Source organism: Clinocottus analis, unplaced genomic scaffold (assembly GCF_023055335.1).
Source record: "Clinocottus analis isolate CAN_PGR_092001 unplaced genomic scaffold, fCliAna1.0.p SCAF_4, whole genome shotgun sequence".
In the NCBI taxonomy this organism is placed as follows: Eukaryota; Metazoa; Chordata; class Actinopteri; order Perciformes; family Cottidae; genus Clinocottus; species Clinocottus analis.
In genome coordinates, this window is record NW_027176153.1 from 182501 (window position 1) to 205857 (window position 23357).

General features: G+C 47.4%; 1 protein-coding gene across 1 annotated transcript in view; it reads left to right on the top strand.

Annotated features, from left to right (window-relative positions):
• atp6ap1a (ATPase H+ transporting accessory protein 1a) overlaps positions 1-14280 on the top strand; it is a 14616-nt gene extending 336 nt beyond the window's left edge. Inside the window, exons 2-11 of the mRNA XM_068598344.1 lie at positions 1552-1678; positions 2095-2169; positions 2690-2883; positions 6475-6515; positions 6730-6815; positions 7525-7716; positions 9340-9497; positions 12682-12732; positions 12955-13192; positions 13329-14280. Coding sequence (XP_068454445.1) covers positions 1552-1678; positions 2095-2169; positions 2690-2883; positions 6475-6515; positions 6730-6815; positions 7525-7716; positions 9340-9497; positions 12682-12732; positions 12955-13192; positions 13329-13538 — 1372 coding nt within the window. The 3' untranslated portion in view covers positions 13539-14280. The remainder of the gene's footprint in view (positions 1-1551; positions 1679-2094; positions 2170-2689; positions 2884-6474; positions 6516-6729; positions 6816-7524; positions 7717-9339; positions 9498-12681; positions 12733-12954; positions 13193-13328) is intronic.
• Positions 14281-23357: the final 9077 nt, after the last annotated feature.

The window sequence follows — 23357 nt, forward strand, 5'->3', positions numbered from 1 at the left end:
TTAATAACGCGCACGATGCGTGTGAATAACATGCATCATGCGCGTTAATAACGTGCACGATGTGCACCTGTGCAATAATGTTAATACACACGCATATGCACATTATATATTTAAATATGTACATGTGTGTGTGTGTGTGTGTGTGTGTGTGTGTGTGTGTGTGTGTATATATGTATGTATATATATATATATATATATATATATATATATATATATATATATATATATATATATATATATATATATATATATATATAATGTATACACACACACACACATATAGATGTATATATGGATTTACATGCCTACATTGAACTACATTAAGGAAACATGCATATAAACAAATACAGGAAAGTAGCGAGCACATTAAATATATATTATTAAATATAAAAGTATTCCAGCATGTCTTTTGTATTGTTTATCTTCATTAAAATGTACTTTACTGCAGTATTTACATTGTATTCTGTTTTATACTTCTCCACTACATCTATTATTTAGTGTACTTTTTACTGCACAGGGGTCCCTCGTTCATCTGGGGGATTCGTTCCAAAAACAACCCGCGAAATCCGAAGTAGTGAGCTCTATTTTTTACCATTATTCTACATGTTTTAAGGCTGTAAAACCCCTAAACACACACTTTATACACTTTATACACTCAGACAGGCATTAACATGTTCTCACATTTCTCTCTTATTTAAACACTCTCAAAGTTTCGAGGATTTAAAAAATAAGTTTAACAAATTTCATTTTAGATGAATCTACGAGTTCCTCTGCCCGCCTCTAGTCCTGCAGCTCTGCTGTCTGTCTCTGTGGACGTGTTCTGTCCTGCACAGGAGACGCTGCACGAGGACACTGATCACCAGGTGTACAGTTCAGTCCCTCAGCCAATGAGGGCGCAGAACACAATGCACCTTCAGACTGTACGCTGTAAAAAAAACAACAACAAAAAAAAATCCGCAAAAGGTGAACCGAGTTATAGCGAGGGACGACTGTATACATTTCAGGCCTAAAATAACTTTTTACTCCTATTTACATCTCAGAGGTACATATTGTACTTCATACTGTACTACAACTTGGAGGTACATATTGTACTTCATACTGTACTACAACTTGGAGGTACATATTGCACTTTATACTGTACTACAACTCAGAGATAAACATTGTATTTTCCCTCCAGGACACTGTGCTAGTATTAATACTGCTGCACATGGTATTCTGAAGGTATAATGCTGTGTTTTTGTACATTAACAACGGGGTCTGAACCTTCTCCTCTCTGTGCTTTGGCCTCTCCCCCTGTGTATTGGCCCCTCCTTCTGTGCTTTGGCCCCTCCCCCTGTGTGTTGCCTCCTCCCCCTGTGCTTTGGCACCTCCCCCTGTGTGCTGGCCCCTCCTTCTGTGTTTTGGCTCCTCCCCATGTGTTGTCTATTCTCTGTGTGTGTTGGCCCCTCCCCACATGCGTTGGCTCCTCCCTCTGTGATTTGGCTCCTCCCTCTGATTTGGCCCCTCCCCTGTCTGTTGGCCCCTCCCCACATGCTTTGGCTCCGCCTCCAGGCCCGCCCCCCCCGCTCAGGCTCCTCCTGCAGCCGGCCACATCGTGGGCCAGCAGCAGCTCAGCTCTTACCTGCAGAAGGCTCTGAGCGGCGGACCCAGAAACGTGGTGCTGTTCCTGCAGGACAAGGTACGCACAAGTACACGAGTACACAAGTACAAGAGTACACAAGTACACGAGCACAGGAGTGCGTGAGCACACAGGCTTGAATTGAATAGTCTAAACTTCTACATCACATCCCAATATGTTGTTGCGTGTCTGTTTTCTGGGCTCAGATCAGGCTGCACTCTGTTCTCAGGTTTAAATTATCTGTACAATAAGTCCCATGTTTCCAACTCGCGTGAACCAAACGCCTTCAGGAACTCAAGAGGTCGAGCAGTTAAACTCCTGTACTCTGATCACTTCATTCAAATGGAGAACTTTAATATGAATATGTTATGTAATGAGGTCATGAAATATGATGACGCTTATTTTCTTGTTTCTGTGACTACATTTTGTATTTAGCTGTTCTTTGCTGACTTCGTCTCTCCTCGTCTCCTCCGCAGATGAGCATCGAGGACTTCACCATGTACGGAGGAGCGTTTGGAAACAAGCAGGACACGGCGTTCCCCAACCTGGAGGTGAGAAGACCAGACAGACCTCTGGTTGTATAGAAGTCTATGCTTAATCTGCTAAAGCTGCAGTCTCTCTCCTGACCACCAGGGGGAGACTCCTCTGGTTGTATAGAAGTCTATGCTTCATGTGTTAAAGCTGCAGTCTCTCTCCTGACCACCAGGGGGAGACTCCTCTGGTTGTATAGAAGTCTATGCTTCATGTGTTAAAGCTGCATTCTCTCTCCTGACCACCAGGGGGCGACTCCTCTGGTTGTATAGAAGTCTATGCTTCATGTGTTAAAGCTGCATTCTCTCTCCTGACCACCAGGGGGCGACTCCTCTGGTTGTATAGAAGTCACTGCTTCATGTGTTAAAGCTGCATTCTCTCTCCTGACCACCAGGGGGCGACTCCTCTGGTTGTATAGAAGTCTATGCTTCATGTGTGAAAGCTGCATTCTCTCTCCTGACCACCAGGGGGCGACTCCTCTGGTTGTATAGAAGTCTATGCTTCATGTGTTAAAGCTGCATTCTCTCTCCTGACCACCAGGGGGCGCTGCTGTCCTCGTCCTCCCCTCTGGTTCTGCCTGCTGTGTCCTGGCCGGCCTCCAGCTCTGTGATTGGTCAGCTTCAGGACCAGGTGGACTCCTCTCCCCTGTACCTGGATCCGGAGACGCTCGGCCAGCTGAGGCTCAACGCCTCCTCGCCCGCTCTGCTGGTGTTTCGGCTGCCGTACGGCGTCGGGTGGGCCGCCACTTCCACTTCTTTATTTCTTTATTGTTTTCATTTTCATGTAGCATCGTCGCGTGTTGCCTTCATGCACAGCGGGTAAAATAAGAACTGAACATGATTATTACTTTCACTCCTCGGTCAGATATCTAGCGAGGAGACTCTGGTTGTGGCCGGTCTATGATGACATGGTTAAAGGCTCCGGTTAAAGACTCCGGTTAAAGGCTCCGGTTAAAGACTCGGGCTGAAGACTCGGGCTGAAGACTCGAGTTAAAGACTCCGGTTAAAGACTCCGGTTAAAGTCTCCGGTTAAAGGCTCCGGTTAAAGGCTCCGGTTAAAGACTCCGGCTAAAGGCTCCGGCTAAAGACTCCGGTTAAAGACTCCGGTTAAAGTCTCCTGTTAAAGGCTCCGGTTAAAGACTCCGGTTAAAGGCTCCGGTTAAAGACTCCGGTTAAAGACTCCGGTTAAAGACTCCGGTTAAAGGCTCCGGCTAAAGACTCCGGTTAAAGACTCGGGCTGAAGACTCGGGCTGAAGACTCGAGTTAAAGACTCCGGCTAAAGACTCCGGTTGAAGACTCGGGCTGAAGACTCGGGCTGAAGACTCGAGTTAAAGACTCCGGTTAAAGTCTCCTGTTAAAGGCTCCGGTTAAAGGCTCCGGTTAAAGACTCCGGTTAAAGACTCCAGTTAAAGTCTCCTGTTAAAGGCTCCGGTTAAAGACTCCGGTTAAAGACTCCGGTTAAAGTCTCCTGTTAAAGGCTCCGGTTAAAGTCTCCTGTTAAAGGCTCCGGTTAAAGACTCCGGTTAAAGGCTCCGGTTAAAGACTCCGGTTAAAGGCTCCGGCTGAAGACTCCGGTTGAAGACTCGGGCTGAAGACTCGGGCTGAAGACTCGAGTTAAAGACTCCGGTTAAAGTCTCCTGTTAAAGGCTCCGGCTAAAGACTCCGGTTGAAGACTCGGGCTGAAGACTCGGGCTGAAGACTCGAGTTAAAGACTCCGGTTAAAGTCTCCTGTTAAAGGCTCCGGTTAAAGACTCCGGTTAAAGGCTCCGGTTAAAGACTCCGGTTAAAGACTCCGGTTAAAGTCTCCTGTTAAAGGCTCCGGTTAAAGACTCCGGTTAAAGGCTCCGGTTAAAGACTCCGGTTAAAGTCTCCTGTTAAAGGCTCCGGTTAAAGACTCCGGTTAAAGGCTCCGGTTAAAGACTCCGGTTAAAGGCTCCGGCTAAAGACTCCGGTTGAAGACTCGGGCTGAAGACTCGGGCTGAAGACTCGAGTTAAAGACTCCGGTTAAAGTCTCCTGTTAAAGGCTCCGGTTAAAGACTCCGGTTAAAGGCTCCGGTTAAAGACTCCGGTTAAAGACTCCGGTTAAAGTCTCCTGTTAAAGGCTCCGGTTAAAGACTCCGGTTAAAGGCTCCGGTTGAAGACTCCGGTTAAAGACTCTGGTTAAAGACTCTGGTTAAAGGCTCCGGCTAAAGACTCCGGTTAAAGACTCGGGCTGAAGACTCGGGCTGAAGACTCGAGTTAAAGACTCCGGTTAAAGTCTCCTGTTAAAGGCTCCGGTTAAAGTCTCCTGTTAAAGGCTCCGGTTAAAGACTCCGGTTAAAGGCTCCGGTTAAAGACTCCGGTTAAAGACTCCGGTTAAAGTCTCCTGTTAAAGGCTCCGGTTAAAGACTCCGGTTAAAGGCTCCGGTTAAAGACTCCGGTTAAAGGCTCCGGTTAAAGACTCCGGTTAAAGACTCCGGTTAAAGGCTCCAGTTAAAGGCTCCGGTTAAAGACTCCGGTTAAAGTCTCCTGTTAAAGGCTCCGGTTAAAGACTCCGGTTAAAGGCTCCGGTTAAAGACTCCGGTTAAAGGCTCCGGTTAAAGACTCCGGTTAAAGACTCCGGTTAAAGACTCCAGTTAAAGGCTCCGGTTAAAGTCTCCTGTTAAAGGCTCCGGTTAAAGACTCCGGTTAAAGGCTCCGGTTAAAGACTCCGGTTAAAGGCTCCGGTTAAAGGCTCCAGTTAAAGGCTCCGGTTAAAGACTCCGGTTAAAGTCTCCTGTTAAAGGCTCCGGTTAAAGACTCCGGTTAAAGGCTCCGGTTAAAGACTCCGGTTAAAGGCTCCGGTTAAAGACTCCGGTTAAAGACTCCGGTTAAAGACTCCGGTTAAAGACTCCGGTTAAAGTCTCCTGTTAAAGGCTCCGGTTAAAGACTCCGGTTAAAGGCTCCGGTTAAAGACTCCGGTTAAAGTCTCCTGTTAAAGACTCCGGTTAAAGACTCCGGTTAAAGACTCCGGTTAAAGTCTCCTGTTAAAGGCTCCGGTTAAAGACTCCGGTTAAAGGCTCCGGTTAAAGACTCCGGTTAAAGACTCCGGTTAAAGACTCCGGTTAAAGACTCGAGCTAAAGACTCCGGTTAAAGACTCCGGTTAAAGACTCGGGCTAAAGACTCTAGTTAAAGACTTGGGCTGAAGACTCGGGCTGAAGACTCGAGTTAAAGACTCGGGCTGAAGACTCGGGTTAAAGACTCGGGCTGAAGACTCGGGCTAAAGACTCGGGCTGAAGACTCGGGTTAAAGACTCGGGCTGAAGACTCGGGCTGAAGACTCGAGTTAAAGACTCGGGCTAAAGACTCGGGCTGAAGACTCGGGCTAAAGACTCGGGTTAAAGACTTGGGCTGAAGACTCGGGCTGAAGACTCGAGTTAAAGACTCGGGCTGAAGACTCGGGTTAAAGACTCGGGCTGAAGACTCGAGCTAAAGACTCGGGCTGAAGACTCGGGTTAAAGACTCGGGCTGAAGACTCGGGCTGAAGACTCGAGTTGAAGACTCGGGCTGAAGACTCGGGCTGAAGACTCGAGTTAAAGACTCGGGCTGAAGACTTGGGCTGAAGACTCGGGTTAAAGACTCGGGCTGAAGACTCGGGCTGAAGACTCGAGTTAAAGACTCGGGCTGAAGACTCGGGCTGAAGACTCGAGTTAAAGACTCGGGTTAAAGACTCGGGCTGAAGACTCGGGCTGAAGACTCGGGTTAAAGACTCGGGCTGAAGACTCGGGTTAAAGACTCCGGCTAAAGACTCCGGCTAAAGACTCCGGCTAAAGACTCGGGTTAAAGACTCGGGCTGAAGACTCGGGTTAAAGACTCCGGCTAAAGACTCGGGCTGAAGACTCGGGTTAAAGACTCCGGCTAAAGACTCCGGCTAAAGACTCGGGCTGAAGACTCGGGTTAAAGACTCCGGCTAAAGACTCGGGCTGAAGACTCGGGCTGAAGACTCGAGTTAAAGACTCGGGCTGAAGACTCGGGCTGAAGACTCGAGTTAAAGACTCGGGTTAAAGACTCGGGCTGAAGACTCGGGCTGAAGACTCGGGTTAAAGACTCGGGCTGAAGACTCGGGCTGAAGACTCGGGTTGAAGACTCGGGCTGAAGACTCGGGTTAAAGACTCGGGCTGAAGACTCGGGCTGAAGACTCGGGCTGAAGACTCGGGCTGAAGACTCGGGTTAAAGACTCCGGCTAAAGACTCCGGCTAAAGACTCCGGCTAAAGACCTGTTTGCTGATACGCATGTCTGATTGGCCGAGCAGCGTCTTGTCCAACACGTTGTAACTATGACATCGTTCTCTCTCTTTGCTCCTGCAGAGCGGATCTGATGTCTGCCAAAGAGATTCTCAGTGGAAACGGTGAGGAGATGAAATGTTTTATTGATCATTATGCTTCTCCAGTTATTCACTTTTCTTCCCTTTTTAATCTCTGACATTCTTTTTTTCTTCTTTTTTAATGAGACTCTCAACTGAATAATAATACATGAGCCTCCAGTGAAATGACCCTTTAAATGCACTAAATGAACGAATGCAGGTCTGTGCGTTGTTTAATGTGAAAGTGATCCATCCTCAGACGAGGTCATCGGCCAGGTGCTGCGCACCTTGAGGACGCAGGCCGTCCCGTACGCGGCCGTCTACACGGCGCTGCAGCCCTCCAGGGTGAGTCTGCACAACACTCGCCACCAACAGGTTCTCATCTGGCCGACGGCCCTCGAACACATCGTGTGTTATTTCAGGGTTTTATTCTCAAGAAATCTCGTCCCAAATGAAGCGTTTGCTTCCACCAGATTGTGTTAATATTAGTGCTGCACAGAGATGGAAACGTGTAATCGATTAATGTCATTATGCAGTAAATTCAATAATGAAGTAAAAACTAGTGCATTGCAGCTTTTATTTTGAAGTAATGTTATCAGGAGCAACAACAAGTTAACATATATATATATATATATATATATATATATATATATATATATATATATATATATATATATATATATATATATTTAATATAGTTTATACATCTGTTTTCTGAACAGGTACCAGAAGAAACATTTGTGTTTTTCCAAACTACTGTTTTGTTGTTTTTGTTATGTTTTTTTGTCTGCCGTAAGTAAAATGTATCTGGTGTCCTGTTTTGAGATAAGGTGCTTTTATTTTGAAGGCGAGAAACGGAGTTAAAACGGAAGTCGCATAGTGTGCCGTTTAGCGGCTAAAGCTACAGTCGTTACGGTCAAATGAGCGCAACTTATTTACTATGAACGTTTAGCGCGTTAATTTGCCAGCCCGAGTTCAAACAATCTGGAGACGCGTTCTCACTTCCTGTTCATGGCTCACTTCAGTCAAACTTCCTCCCTCTGATTCTCTGCAGGAGGCGGGGTCTCTCTCCATGGAGGCGGGGTCTCTCTCCATGGAGGCGGGGTCTCTCTCCATGGAGGCGGGCCTTGGCGGAGGACGCTCTCTGCTGCAGGCCAGAGGGGGATATCGGGAGAGAGAGAGAGAGCGAGAGCGGCAGCGCAGGATCAAGGAGAAGGCCGGCGTCTACGCACCTGTGGAGTTTAAGGTGGAGCCTCACCTGCAGGGTGTCAACTCACCTCTCTGAGCGGTGACTCCTGCAGGGTGTCACCTCACCTCTCTGAGCGGTGACTCCTGCAGGGTGTCACCTCCCTGAGCGGTGACTCCTGCAGGGTGTCACCTCACCTCTCTGAGCGGTGACTCCTGCAGGGTGTCACCGCTCAGAGAGGTGACTCCTGCAGGGTGTCACCTCTCTGAGCGGTGACTCCTGCAGGGTGTCACCTCTCTGAGCGGTGACTCCTGCAGGGTGTCACCTCACTGAGCGATGACTCCTGCAGGGTGTCACCGCTCAGAGAGGTGACTCCTGCAGGGTGTCACCTCTCTGAGCGGTGACTCCTGCAGGGTGTCACCTCACTGAGCGGTGACTCCTGCAGGGTGTCACCTCTCTGAGCGGTGACTCCTGCAGGGTGTCACCCTCTAACCCTCAACCAAGTCACTGTTTCCTGCTGTTTGTTGATCAGCTGTTTTTAGGACGTTTGCAAAGCTTCAGAAGTTTCGTTAGAAAGTGTCAGTGGTGTATTTTCTACCTGGGCCTTCTGTCCCGTCTGATACGTTAACATGAACACGCCCATGACAGGACGCTGCGTCATTAACCACAATGCATGTGGTCACATCGACAAGAACAGCAACATTTACCTATAACAAAACATTCCAACAGAACTGCGGCACTAAAACTCTGCTCAAGAGCACGAGCCGAGCAGAAGGAACGATATGAACTACGGTAACATTGGCCATCGCGCTCACCTGATGGAAAACAGGCTGACGGGAGGAACCCTGCACCACCTCCACTAGCTAGCTGCGCCAGCGCGAGCCCTGCCGACGCTAGCTGCTCCGGCACTAGCCTCTCTGATGCTAGCCCCGTCTACGCTAGCCCCGCCGGCACTAGCCTCTCTGACGCTAGCCCCGTTTACGCTAGCCCCGCCGGCACGAGCCTCTCTGACGCTAACCCCGTCTACGCTAGCCCCATCTACGCTGACCCCTTCGGTGCTAGCCCCTCCGACGCTAGTCCCGCTGGCACTAGCCTGTCTGGTGCTAACCGCCTCAGCGGAGAAACGGGTTCTGCTAGCAGCTAGCTAGCTTTCTGTTGATTGAAGTCACGCTGGCCCACTGACCAATCACAGCGCATATTAGTGCTGACACCACCTTGCAGGCGCTGCACGTCAAAGAACACGCCCACTTGTCAAACTAAAAATCTGATTGGTTGAAGACTATGACATCATGATAACATCCCCGTGTACTTCAATCTGCAAAGGCCAGCTGGAAGCGCTCTGCTCCCATAGAGACATAGAGGAGGAATCTGATTGGATGAAAGTCTCTTAAAGCAGCTGCAGCTGAAGCAGAGCAGCAGAGGAAGAGCTGAGACACGATGACATCACTATGACACAATGACATCACTATGACACAATGACATCACTATGACACAATGGCATCACTATGACACAAGGAGTGTGTTTATGAAGAAGTATTAAACTATAAAATAGATATAACTTTGTGATTGTTTAGGCTGAGAAGACTCACAGGCCTATCGAGAGAACCTATTGGGAGAAAACAAACACATTGTAGGTTTTGATCTCATGATGTGATGATTCACCTGTAACCTCTCTCTCTCTAGGAGGGAGAGAACACCTGCATCCTCCTGTGGGCTAAAGGCGTGTCGGTGAGCATCCTGCGCAGCGGCCGCTGGGAGGAACACGACCTGACGGCCTCCACCTTCGGGGAAGCTGTCAGCCCGAAGCTGCACGGCTCCAGCTGCACCCAGAGCAGCGCCAAGTGGGTCTCAACTGCAGAATCATGTCATTAATATATTTATACATATGTATATATATATATATTTATACATATATATGTATATATGCATATACATATATATGTATAAATATATATATATATATATATATATATATATATATATATATATATATATATATATACATATTAGTGCTGTCAAGCGATTAAAGTATTTAATCGCGATTAATCACATTTATATCATAGTTAACTCGCGATTAATCAGGATTAATTTTTTTTCTTTCATTTTAAAGCTTTTATCAACATGAAAAACTGGATTAGCTTTATGCAAATATTTTGTTTTATTGAAAAACAACTGCCAAACAGGGCGGTTCAAAATACAATTATAAAGTGAACATTTCAGGTAAACAAGGCGAGAGAGAGAGACTTTCAATGTGTTTTATTATTATTTTTTATTAGTTTTGTTATCTGTATGAGTTGTATGTTTCTATGTTTTTCTGATGAGTTTGAATTGCTTTGGCAATATTCTTGCAATGTTCTAATTGAGACAGAGAGAGAGAGAGAGAGAGAGAGAGAGAGAGAGAGAGAGAGAGAGAGAGAGAGAGAGAGAGAGAGAGAGAGCGAGAGAGAGGTGAACATAGCATCAGGCTTCGTAGGTCCTGTCGTTGGATGCTATGTGTATTATATCACTATATCCTCGTCCTCCACAACGCTAACAGGCTACACGCAGTAGCATCATTAGCTGTGGCTGCAGTGAGTGTGTTCTTGGTTGTGTGTCTATGTGTTTCTGTCTGAAGTCATCCAGTGTCTGGCTATGACGAGGGGGCGCAGAGTTAGCATCAGCTGTGTGCTCGTCCATCGAGTGGTATTTCAGCCTGGATAGCTACGATGATGCTAGCTCAGCTCATATGACAAACGGCTCATAGCACTTCGGTCTTGTCAAGGGAACCACGTCTTCTCGTTCATTTTGCCGTATCGCGCTCACCATTCATTCATTTCAACCCGTAACGTTAGCCTAGCTTACAAGCGCAAACGACGTGCCTCTTGTTTTGCTTTCGGGTGAGCTGCATCCGCCGTGGTGCTCGCGAGAAGAAAAAAAGAAAAATGAAATTGCGTTAACGGCGTTTATAAAATTGACAGCGTTAAAATTGGTTTGCGTTAACGGCATTAATAACGCACTTATCTGACACCACTAATATATATATATGACTGCTGACTCGGACTGGGGATATCGTCGGACGGTGGAAAGAGCACTTGGAGGAACTCCTAAACCCGGCCAACATGTCCCCTGGGGAGGGGGCAGCGCCTGAAGACCTTGGGGTGGGTGCACCCATATCCCTGGCAGAGGTCACTAAGGTAGTTAAAGAGCTTGTTGGTGGCAAGGCGCCGGGGGTGGATGAAATCCGCCCTGAGATGCTGAAAGCGCTGGACATTGCTGGGCTGTCTTGGCTGACACGCCTTTTCAGTGTCGCATGGGGGTCGGGAACAGTGCCTATGGACTGGCAGACCGGGGTGGTGGTTCCCATCTTCAAGAAGGGGGAACGGAGAGTGTGCTCGAACTATCGTGGTATCACACTACTCAGCCTCCCGGGAAAAGCTTATGCCAGGGTGCTGGAAAGGAGACTCCGACCGCTTGTCCAACCTCGGATTCAAGAGGTGCAGTGCGGATTCTGTCCCGGTCGTGGAACAGTGGACCAGCTCTTTACCCTTGCAGGACTACTGGAGGGGTCTTGGGAGTTTGCCCAACCAGTCTACATGTGCTTTGTGGACTTGGAGAAAGCTTTTGACCGAGTCCCTCGGGGGGTTCTGTGGGGGGTGCTGCGGGAGTACGGGGTGCCAGATACGTTGGCACGGGCTATCCGGTCTCTATACGCCTGCAGTAGGAGTTGTGTCCATATCTTCGGTATTAAGTCAGACACGTTCCTGGTGGGTGTTGGCCTCCGCCAGGGCTGCCCTTTATCACTGGTCCTGTTTGTGACCTTCATGGACAGGATTTCTAGGCGCAGCCGGGGGGCGGAGGAAATCCAGTTCGGGGGCCTCGGGATCGCCTCTCTGCTGTTTGCAGATGATGTGGTCCTGTTTGCTTCCTCGGACCGTGACCTCCAGCATTCGCTGGGGCGTTTTGCAGCCGAGTGTGAAGCGGCAGGGATGAGGGTTAGCGCCTCCAAATCCGAGGCCATGGTTCTCTGCCGGAAACCGGTGGATTGCTCCCTTCAGGTGGGGACAACATGCCTGCCCCAAGCGAAGGAGTTCAAGTACCTCGGGGTCTTGTTCACGAGTGAAGGTAAGGTGGAGCGGGAGATGGACAGGCGGATCGGTGCGGCTGCAGCAGTAAAACAGGCGCTGTACCGGTCCGTCTTGGTAAAGAGGGAGCTGAGTCGGAAGGAGAAGCTCTCTATTTACTGGTCGGTCTACGTTCCAACCCTCACCTATGGTCACCAACTCTGGGTCGTGACCGAAAGAACGAGGTCGCGGATACAAGCGGCTGAAATGAGCTTCCTCCGTAGGGTGGCCGGGCTCAGCCTTAGAGATAGGGTAAGGAGCTCGGACATCAGGAGGGAGCTTGGAGTCGAGCCGCTGCTCCTTCGTATCGAAAGGAGTCAGCTGAGGTGGTTCATCTAATCCGGATGCCTCCTGGACGCCTCCCATTAGAGGTCTTCCAGGCACGTCCAACTGGGAAGAGGCCCCGGGGAAGACCCAGGACACGCTGGAGGGATTATATCTCCCGGCTGGCCTGGGAACGTCTCGGGGTCCCCAGAACGAGCTGGAACATGTTGCGGGTGAGAGGGAAGCCTGGGTCGGTCTGCTGGGTGCTGCCACCGCGACCTGACCCGGATAAGCGGCTGAAAATGTATATATATATATATACATATATATATATATATATATATATATATATATATATATATACATATATATATATATATATATATATATATATATATATATATATATATATATATATATATATATAATTCGCAGTACAGGTGAGCTGCTGGTGTCTTGCTGCTTCCTGTTGGTTCCTGTTGTCCAGTCACGTTAGTGTACTGGGAGCTAAACACACTGGTTCAGTGGATGGAGTCTGGTGTGTGTGAGAGAACCATTAAGGTCATAACATCTTGACCAATAGAATAATAGAACAATAGAAATGTTACTTTGGTCTGATGAATAAATACATCTTCCTCTTAATCACCTTTCTGGTTTGCAGGTTAGTTCTGAACTACGAGAACGTGCTGGGACACACCACCTTCAAGCTGATGTGAGGACACACACACAACTCGTAATTGGTTTCAAGCCTAGAACTTTATATTTCAGTACTGCTAATGTTCATGAGTCAATATAACCTCCGCTAATACTGTGTGTACCCGTGTGTGTACCCCTTCGTGTCCCTTTGTCAACCCCTTCATGTGTCCCTTTGTGTGTCCCCTTGTGTGTACCCCTTTGTCAACCCCTTTGTGTGTCCCTTCGTGTGTCCCTGCAGCTTCTCCATGAGTCAGCGTTTCTACCGGGTGTCGGCTCGCCGCTGGTTCTCTCTGGACGTGGTGGAGCTGGAGTACGACGGCACGCGAGCCAAGTTCAACGGCAGCCGCAGCGTGTACGCGCCGGCCGAGTACTCGTACCGCTGCTCGTCCGTCAGCAGCGCGCGCTGGCCGCAGCTCGTCCCGCGCAGCGCCACCGACCCGGCCAACCAGTGGAGGGTCTCCTTTGAAGACTTCCAGGTGACTGGGACGAGTTAAAGTGTCTCGACTCTCGAGAGCTAAGGAGTTTAGTTTGAAGACGGAAACGTGTCCTGAGTGGACTTTTCCCACAGCAGGAGGTGTGGGGTGTAAAAGCGCTGCTTCCTTTACCCCACAGATCCAGGGCTTCAACGTGACCGGCGGTGACTTCTCGTACGCCAGCGACTGCGCCGGCTTCTTCTCGCCCGGCATCTGGATGGGCCTGCTGACCAGCCTGCTGCTGCTGCTGCTGCTCACCTACGGGCTGCACATGATCATGCAGCTGCACACCATGGACCGCTTCGACGACCCCAAGGGGCCGGCCATCTCCGTGCCCCAGACGGAGTGACGGCCCAGGGTTCCCACTCTTCCCACTCCGCTCCCAGTTCATCTGTTGGGCATCATGCAGACTAGTTAGTGGTGTTTGTCATCGGTTTATATTTAATAATGTGAGAGTGTTGAAGCCCCAGTTTGTGCCCCAGTGGGATGCCTCTGTATCCAGGTTGGGTTAGGTTTGGGTTAGGTTCAGGGCCTAAAGCCCCTAAAGGTTCTGAAGGTTCCCCTAGAATCCTCACGCAAATGGTCTACTGTTCACGGAGAGATTCTGGTGAAATATGTATATATATATATATATATATATATATATATATATATATATATATATATATATATATATATATATATATATATATATATATATATATTCATGTAGGTGGCAGAGGTTGTGAACACGTTGAGTTCTCTCTTCGTGACCCTTAAGTTAACAAACAAAGCTTCTTCCAAAAGTTGTACAAACGGGAAAAAAAGTAATTTATGAAAAATAATTATGAAATGTTATTTATTGGTGAAACTAACTTTTGTGTGTGTGTTTTCCATTTGTGTCCGTGAGTAGACGTATGCATTATTGTTATCATTATTAGGGAGTTCAGACCTGCTGTTGGTGGAGCTGTAAGCATTATTTATTACTTTATTACTGTCGTGCTCTGAGTTCTGCTCAGTGTGAAACATCAATCTGTTTGTTCATTTATTTTGAGGATTTGTGGTGGATGTCGTGCTGCTGCTGTGACCCAATAAAACACCTGTGGAAAATACAGGTTTCCTTTCTTTTCTTAATGAATATATAATAAAATAATAAGGTTCTACTTTCTACTCCAGGATGTCCACGGGGTTGTAAAGTATTAAAATTGATGGATCATAATGCTTAAAAGAGCTTTTACACGGTCGTAAAAATCACCATGAGCATCGAGAGGTTCTGGGTTCATTTAGTGAATCTAACGCACGAGGAGGTAGAACCTGGCTCTCCGTTTTCTAGGAGAGCAAATATATACTATACAAATATATGTATAGTATATATACGGTCTCCATCACACTCCATACAGCCCTGTCTCACCTGGAGCACACATATGTCAGGATGCTCTTCATTGACTTTAGCCCAGCCTTTAATACCATCATCCCCCATGAACTGGTGCACAAACTCAAAAACCTTGGACTCTCTGCATCACTTTGTTCATGGATTCTGGACTTTCTATAGAACAGACCACAGAATGTGAGGATGGAGAACCTGACATCAGCAACCACCATCCTGAACACTGGTGCACCTCAGGGTTGTGTGCTCAGCCCTCTTCACCCCGGACTGCTTGCCCACCTACTCGTTTGCCGACGACACCACTGTGGTGGGACTCATCTCCAACAACGATGAGACACACTACAAACAGGGAGTCCTACATCTGGCCAAGTGGTGCTCAGACAACAACCTGGTCCTGAACACCTCCAAGACCAAGGAAGTAATCGTGGACTTCAGGAGATCCAGGAAGACCACACCCTCTCCACTGTACATAAATGTGGAGGAGTTAGAGAGGGTGGAAAGCATCAAGTTCCTGGGTCTTCACATTTCCAAGGACCGCACTTGGTCCTTGAATACATCTCACCTGGTGAAGAAGGCACAGCAGAGGCTCTTCTTCTTGATGAAGCTCAAACAAGCTGGCCTGCCCCCGAAGCTTCTGGTGAACTTCTACAGAAGTGTCATAGAAAGCATCCTCTGTCAGTGCTTTACTGTGTGGTTTTCCAGCTGCACAGCAGAGAACAGGAAGGACCTGGCCCAGGTGGTCAGAACCGCACAGAGGATTGTGGAAGTTAATCTCCAGGACCTGGACACTGTGTATGCTGGCCGCCTCAAGAAAGCCAGCAACATATACAAAGACACCACACACCCTGGTCACTCTCTGTTTGTTCCACTGCCATCAGGAAGACGATTCAGGACCATTAAAACCGGTCTAACAGGCTGAGGAACAGCTTTTTCCCTAGAGCGGTTTCCTCCATCACCCCCACCACCCCACCCAGCTCACACCCACACCGGACAGTCACTTTTGCACTTGAACAACATTGATGCCTGTGTTTTATGTCTTATCTATTTTTTATTTAAAAAAATGCCATTTTAAATTAGTTTACATGTCATACATGTTTGCTTATGTCACTGCTGTCTTAACTTTCTGTTGCCAACGTAATTTCGTTGTATGTTTTTTTTACAATGACAATAAATATATCCTTATCCTTATTGCTAACAGACTGTGACAGTAGTGATATAGCTCATTGCTAACAGACTGTGACAGTAGTGATATAGCTCATTGCTAACTGACTGTAACAGTAGTGATATAGCTCATTGCTAACTGACTGTAACAGTAGTGATATAGCTCATTGCTAACAGACTGTGACAGTAGTGATATAGCTCATTGCTAACAGACTGTGACAGTAGTGATATAGCTCATTGCTAACAGACTGTGACAGTAGTGATATAGCTCATTGCTAACAGACTGTGACAGTAGTGATATAGCTCATTGCTAACTGACTGTAACAGTAGTGATATCGCTCATTGCTAACTGACTGTGGCAGTATTGATATAGCTCATTGCTAACAGACTGTAACAGTAGTGATATAGCTCATTGCTAACAGACTGTGGCAGTAGGGATATAGCTCATTGCTAACAGATTGTGGCAGTAGTGATATAGCTCATTGCTAACTGACTGTAACAGTAGTGATATAGCTCATTGCTAACAGACTGTAACAGTAGTTATATAGCTCATTGCTAACTGACTGTAACAGTAGTGATATAGCTCACTGCTAACACACAGACTGTGACAGTAATGATATAGCTCATTGCTAACAGACTGTTGCAGTAGTGATATAGCTCATTGCTAACAGACTGTTGCAGTAGTGATATAGCTCATTGCTAACAGACTGTGGCAGTAGTGATATAGCTCATTGCTAACAGACTGTAACAGTAGTGATATAGCTCATTGCTAACAGACTGTGGCAGTAGTGATATAGCTCATTGCTAACAGACTGTGAGAGTAGTGATATAGCTCATTGCTAACTGACTGTAACAGTAGTGATATAGCTCATTGCTAACAGATTATAACAGTAGTGATATAGCTCATTGCTAACAGATTATAACAGTAGTGATATAGCTTATTGCTAACAGACTGTAACAGTAGTGATATAGCTCATTGCTAACAGACTGTGGCAGTAGTGATATAGCTCATTGCTAACAGACTGTAACAGTAGTGATATAGCTCATTGCTAACAGACTGTGGAAGTAGGGATATAGCTCATTGCTAACAGATTGTGGCAGTAGTGATATAGCTCATTGCTAACAGACTGTAACAGTAGTGATATAGCTCATTGCTAACAGACTGTAACAGTAGTTATATAGCTCATTGCTAACTGACTGTAACAGTAGTGATATAGCTCATTGCTAACAGACTGTAACAGTAGTGATATAGCTCATTGCTAACAGACTGTGGCAGTAGTGATATAGCTCATTGCTAACAGACTGTAACAGTAGTGATATAGCTCATTGCTAACAGACTGTAACAGTAGTGATATAGCTCATTGCTAACTGACTGTAACAGTAGTGATATAGCTCATTGCTAACTGACTGTAACAGTAGTGATATAGCTCATTGCTAACTGACTGTAACAGTAGTGATATAGCTCATTGCTAACTGACTGTAACAGTAGTGATATAGCTCATTGCTAACAGACTGTAACAGTTGTTATAGCTCATTGCTAACAGACTGTAACAGTAGTGATATAGCTCATTGCTAACAGACTGTAACATTAGTGATATAGCTCATTGCTAACAGACTGTAACAGTAGTGATATAGCTCATTGCTAACAGACTGTAACAGTAGTGATATAGCTCATCGCTAACATAGCCAGTGGACTCATTAGAAGCTCAGATGCTCTTCTGAAGAGCAGCTGTGACCTCCAGATGTTTTCTGGAGGTCACAGCTGTTAAGTGACCCTTAATGAAGTGCGGCTCCTCCTGGGAGCTCCAGAGGGAACATGGAGGAGACGGCTCAGCCTCCTGCAGACAGCGTGAAGGGCACAGTGAAGGTGATCATAATAAGATGGATAGATATGTACTCTATTAATCCCCAAGGTGAAACTTTTTTTTTTTTAGATAGATAGATACAAATAATAATCATAATACTTTTAATAATGTATAAGGGTAATAACTGTATTTATGTTGCACATTTAACAAAAAGTGCTTCAATAGAGAAACATGTGTTCTTCTTTTGTTCAAAGAGCAAACAAAAAATGAACTATAAATGAATCATAAAAACAATCCATATAATAAATATAATCAAATGACATCAATAAAATATGAAATATAAAATGATGTCAAATGAAATGCAAAAAAGGAATTATTTTTATTTATTTCATTCATGGAAACACAGACACACACAGACACACACAAACACACGCATACACACACATACACACACACACACGCACACACATCCGCACACACATACACACAGTTAATTGCACTCTTATGCCTCAGTGAAAGTCACCTTGTACCAGCAGCAAGTGTGTGTGTGTGTGTTTTGTGTGTGTGTGTGCGTGTGTGTGTGTGTGTGTGTGTGTGTGTGTGCATCACGTGAAGAGGTGAGTCTGTCCGAAGGAGGAGAGGATGATGTAACGGCAGCGAGGAGGCGGCTCAAAGCCATCCCATAATATCTTCCTGAACTGAGAAGCGTCCGCGTGTCGTTGTGACGTCGTTCACATCAGAGCTGCACCGGCGCTGCTCACCAGCAGGGGGCAGCGCAGGGCAGCCAGCCGGCTTCCTGCTTTCCACAGGTCACATGACCCGCTGGGCCACATGTCGGCAGCTCCCTGCAGCGCTTGACCTCTGACGGGTGTTGGTTCTTTGAGGGGTGTTGGTTCTTTGAGGGTGTTGGTTCTCTGAGGGTGTTTGTTCTCTAAAGGGTGTTGGTTATATGAGAGTGTTGGTTCTCTGATGGGTGTTGGTTCAATGAGGGTGTTGGTTCTCTGAGGGGTGTTGGTTCTTTGAGGGGTGTTGGTTCTCTGAGGGTGTTGGTTCTCTGATGGGTGTTTGTTCTCTGATGGGTATTGGTTCAATGAGGGGTATTGGTTCAATGAGGGGTATTGGTTCAATGAGGGGTATTGGTTCTCTCAGGGGTGTTGGTTATATGAGGGTGTTGGTTCTCTAAGGGGTGTTGGTTCAATGAGGGGTGTTTGTTCTCTAAAGGGTGTTGGTTGTCTTAAGGGTGTTGGTTCTCTGAGAGGGGTGTTGGTTCCCTCTACCTCTCCCTCTACCCTTCCTCTCTTCCTCTCTACCTCTCTTGCTCTCTTCCTCTCTTCCTCTCTACCTCTCCCTCTACCCTTCCTCTCTTCCTCTCTACCTCTCTTGCTCTCTACCTCTCTACCTCTCTTGCTCTCTACCTCTCTTGCTCTCTTCCTCTCTTCCTCTCTACCTCTCTACCTCTCTTCCTCTTTTCCTCTCTACCTCTCTTCCTCTCTACCTCTCTTCCTCTCTTCCTCTCTTCCTCTCTACCTCTCTTCCTCTCTACCTCTCTTCCTCTCTTCCTCTCTACATCTCTTCCTCTCTACCTCTCTACCTCTCTTCCACTCTTCCTCTCTTCCTCTCTTCCTCTCTACCTCTCTTGCTCTCTTCCTCTCTACCTCTCTTCCTCTCTTCCTCTCTTGCTCTCTTCCTCTCTACCTCTCTACCTCTCTACCTCTCTACCTCTCTTCCTCTTTTCCTCTCTACCTCTCTTCCTCTCTACCTCTCTACCTCTCTTCCTCTCTTCCTCTCTTCCTCTCTACCTCTCTACCTCTCTTCCTCTCTTGCTCTCTTCCTCTCTTCCTCTCTTCCTCTCTTCCTCTCTACATCTCTTCCTCTCTTCCTCTCTACCTCTCTTGCTCTCTTCCTCTCTACCTCTCTACCTCTCTTGCTCTCTTCCTCTCTACCTCTCTACCTCTCTACCTCTCTACCTCTCTTCCTCTTTTCCTCTCTTCCTCTCTTCCTCTCTACCTCTCTACCTCTCTTCCTCTCTTCCTCTCTTGCTCTCTTCCTCTCTACATCTCTACCTCTCTACCTCTCTACCTCTCTTCCTCTCTACCTCTCTACCTCTCTTCCTCTTTTCCTCTCTTCCTCTCTACCTCTCTACCTCTCTTCCTCTCTTCCTCTCTTCCTCTCTACCTCTCTACCTCTCTTGCTCTCTACCTCTCTTCCTCTCTACCTCTCTTCCTCTCTTCCTCTCTACCTCTCTTGCTCTCTACCTCTCTACCTCTCTTCCTCTCTACCTCTCTTCCTCTCTTCCTCTCTACCTCTCTTCCTCTCTTGCTCTCTTCCTCTCTACCTCTCTACCTCTCTTGCTCTCTACCTCTCTTCCTCTCTACCTCTCTTCCTCTCTTCCTCTCTACCTCTCTTCCTCTCTTGCTCTCTACCTCTCTTCCTCTCTACCTCTCTTCCTCTCTACCTCTCTACCTCTCTTGCTCTCTACCTCTCTTGCTCTCTACCTCTCTACCTCTCTTCCTCTCTACCCCTCTACCTCTCTACCTCTCTACCTCTCTTCCTCTCTACCTCTCTTCGTCTCTTCCTCTCTACCTCTCTTGCTCTCTACCTCTCTACCTCTCTTCCTCTCTACCTCTCTTCCTCTCTTCCTCTCTACCTCTCTTGCTCTCTTCCTCTCTTGCTCTCTTCCTCTCTTCCTCTCTTCCTCTCTTCCTCTCTACCTCTCTACCTCTCTTCCTCTCTTCCTCTCTACCTCTCTTGCTCTCTACCTCTCTACCTCTCTTCCTCTCTACCTCTCTACCTCTCTTCCTCTCTTGCTCTCTTCCTCTCGTGCTCTCTTGCTCTCTTCCTCTCTTGCTCTCTTCCTCTCTTGCTCTCTACCTCTCTTGCTCTCTTCCTCTCTACCTCTCTTCCTCTCTACCTCTCTACCTCTCTTCCTCTCTTGCTCTCTACCTCTCTACCTCTCTTCCTCTCTTGCTCTCTACCTCTCTACCTCTCTTGCTCTCTTCCTCTCTACCTCTCTTCCTCTCTTGCTCTCTTCCTCTCTACCTCTCTTCCTCTCTACCTCTCTACCTCTCTTCCTCTCTTGCTCTCTACCTCTCTTCCTCTCTACCTCTCTACCTCTCTACCTCTCTTCCTCTCTTGCTCTCTACCTCTCTACCTCTCTTCCTCTCTTGCTCTCTACCTCTCTACCTCTCTTGCTCTCTTCCTCTCTACCTCTCTACCTCTCTTGCTCTCTTCCTCTCTTCCTCTCTACCTCTCTTCCTCTCTTGCTCTCTACCTCTCTACCTCTCTTGCTCTCTTGCTCTCTTGCTCTCTACCTCTTTTCCTCTCTTCCTCTCTACCTCTCTTCCTCTCTTCCTCTTTTCCTCTCTTGCTCTCTTCCTCTATACCTCTCTTGCGCTCTACCTCTCTTGCTCTCTTCCTCTCTTGCTCTCTACCTCTTCTCCTCTTTTCCTCTCTACCTCTCTACCTCTCTTCCTCTCTTCCTCTCTTGGAGACAGACTCCTGCTGGCGGATAAATCAAAGCTTTCTATATTTAGCTCTGACAGAATCAGTGAGACTCTGTGTAGTAGAAAGCAATGGCTCAGCGGTTACTAAGCAACTGGTGCTAAGCAACCTTGTTGGTAAGCATCGATTCTGCTTGAAGGGGCCGAGGGGGGAGGGGCTTCAATAACACACAAACACACACCCTGCTGCTGCTTCTAATAACCCTGATGTGTGCACATGTGTGTGTCTGAGAGTGTGTGTGTGTGTGTGTGTGTGTGTCTGAGAGTGTGTGTGTGTGTGTCTGAGAGTGTGTGTGTGTGTGTGTGAGAGTGTTTCTGAGTTCACATCTTTCTCGTTCCAGAAGAGGTTTGTTTCATCGATCAGTGTTTTCTGTTGGTCAGGTGGAGTTTGAATGAAAATTCAGGAGAAAAAGTCTCAAAGTCATTTATGGAAAACAATGTTTGAATCATTTCTGGGCGGAGCTCGAGGAGTCAGGTGACGGGTGGAGCTCGAGGAGTCAGGTGACGGGGCGGAGGTGACGGGTGGAGCTCGAGGAGTCAGGTGACGGGTGGAGCTCGAGGAGTCAGGTGACGGGTGGAGCTCGAGGAGTCAGGTGACGGGTGGAGCTCGAGGAGTCAGGTGACGGGGCGGAGCTCGAGGAGTCAGGTGACTGGGCGGAGCTCGAGGAGTCAGGTGACGGGGCGGAGCTCGAGGAGTCAGGTGACGGGGCGGAGGTGACGGGGCGGAGCTCGAGGAGTCAGGTGACTGGGCGGAGCTCGAGGAGTCAGGTGACTGGGCGGAGCTCGAGGAGTCAGGTGACGGGGCGGAGCTCGAGGAGTCAGGTGACGGGTGGAGCTCGAGGAGTCAGGTGACGGGGCGGAGGTGACGGGTGGAGCTCGAGGAGTCAGGTGACGGGTGGAGCTCGAGGAGTCAGGTGACGGGTGGAGCTCGAGGAGTCAGGTGACGGGGCGGAGGTGACAGGTGGAGCTCGAGGAGTCAGGTGACGGGTGGAGCTCGAGGAGTCAGGTTACGGGCGGAGGTGACGGGCCGGAGCTCGAGGAGTCAGGTGACGATTCATCCATTACAGTTTTTGCCTATTGTTTACACACGTTTTGCTAAATTTGGCTCATTGTGTCTAAACTCTACACACAAGCAAATAAGACACAACATTGGGAAATAAACCATTCACATCTGTGTCAAATTGAAACTCTGCTATCAAAACCTAACAATCCTTTGTCAAAATGTCCCTCTGATGACAAAATGATACCCACTTGCATCATATGAATAAGCTTTCAGATCAGCAGCAACACACTAGTCTACTTTATATAAAACACTGCAGTCTTTTGTTTTCAATGTTTTCAATGTTCCATAGAGGGCATGTTTTTACAACAACCAAAAAACAAAAAAATGAAATATTGAATTCCAAATCATTACATTAGTATATTTTACAGTACAGTAAATTCAGTTAAATCAAAAATAAAACAAACAATACACTACTGTAAACACAGAAAAACACAATTGTGCGCAAGTGGGCTCATGGATCCTGCCGTCTGTTGAGGTCACAGGATCTCATCAACATCACATCAATGTCCTTGCGTGGCCTCTTTGACCACGTCCTCCTCTCTCTCTCTGTCCTCCTCTCTCTCTCTGTCCTCCTCTCTCTCTCTGTCCTCCTCTCTCTCTCTGTCCTCCTCTCTCTCTCTGTCCTCCTCTCTCTCTCTGTCCTCCTCTCTCTCTCTGTCCTCCTCTCTCTCTCTCTGTCCTCCTCTCTCTCTCTGTCCTCCTCTCTCTCTCTCTGTCCTCCTCTCTCTCTCTGTCCTCCTCTCTCTCTCTGTCCTCCTCTCTCTCTCTGTCCTCCTCTCTCTCTCTGTCCTCCTCTCTCTCTCTGTCCTCCTCTCTCTCTCTCTGTCCTCCTCTCTCTCTCTGTCCTCCTCTCTCTCTCTGTCCTCCTCTCTCTCTCTCTGTCCTCCTCTCTCTCTCTGTCCTCCTCTCTCTCTCTCTGTCCTCCTCTCTCTCTCTGTCCTCCTCTCTCTCTCTGTCCTCCTCTCTCTCTCTGTCCTCCTCTTCCTCTTCCTCTGCCTCTAGCTCTCCCTGCCTCCATGCTTGCAAAGTTGTCAAAATGACTTAACTGAGGCCTTTTTGTAGCTGGCTGATTGGTGTTCAGTTTTGTAAGTAAGTGTTTTCAGGTGTGTGTCTATGTCTTTTCAATTAACCAATGTGTGCTGTATTTTGAATCGATGTGTTTTTCCAATGGTACCCTGAGATTTCATTTTTGAACTAAATGTCTTATGTATAAAATAGTGTGTAGTGTCTAAGAGGAAGTGTTTTGCAGAAAGGAGCAAGTGTGTTACAGAAT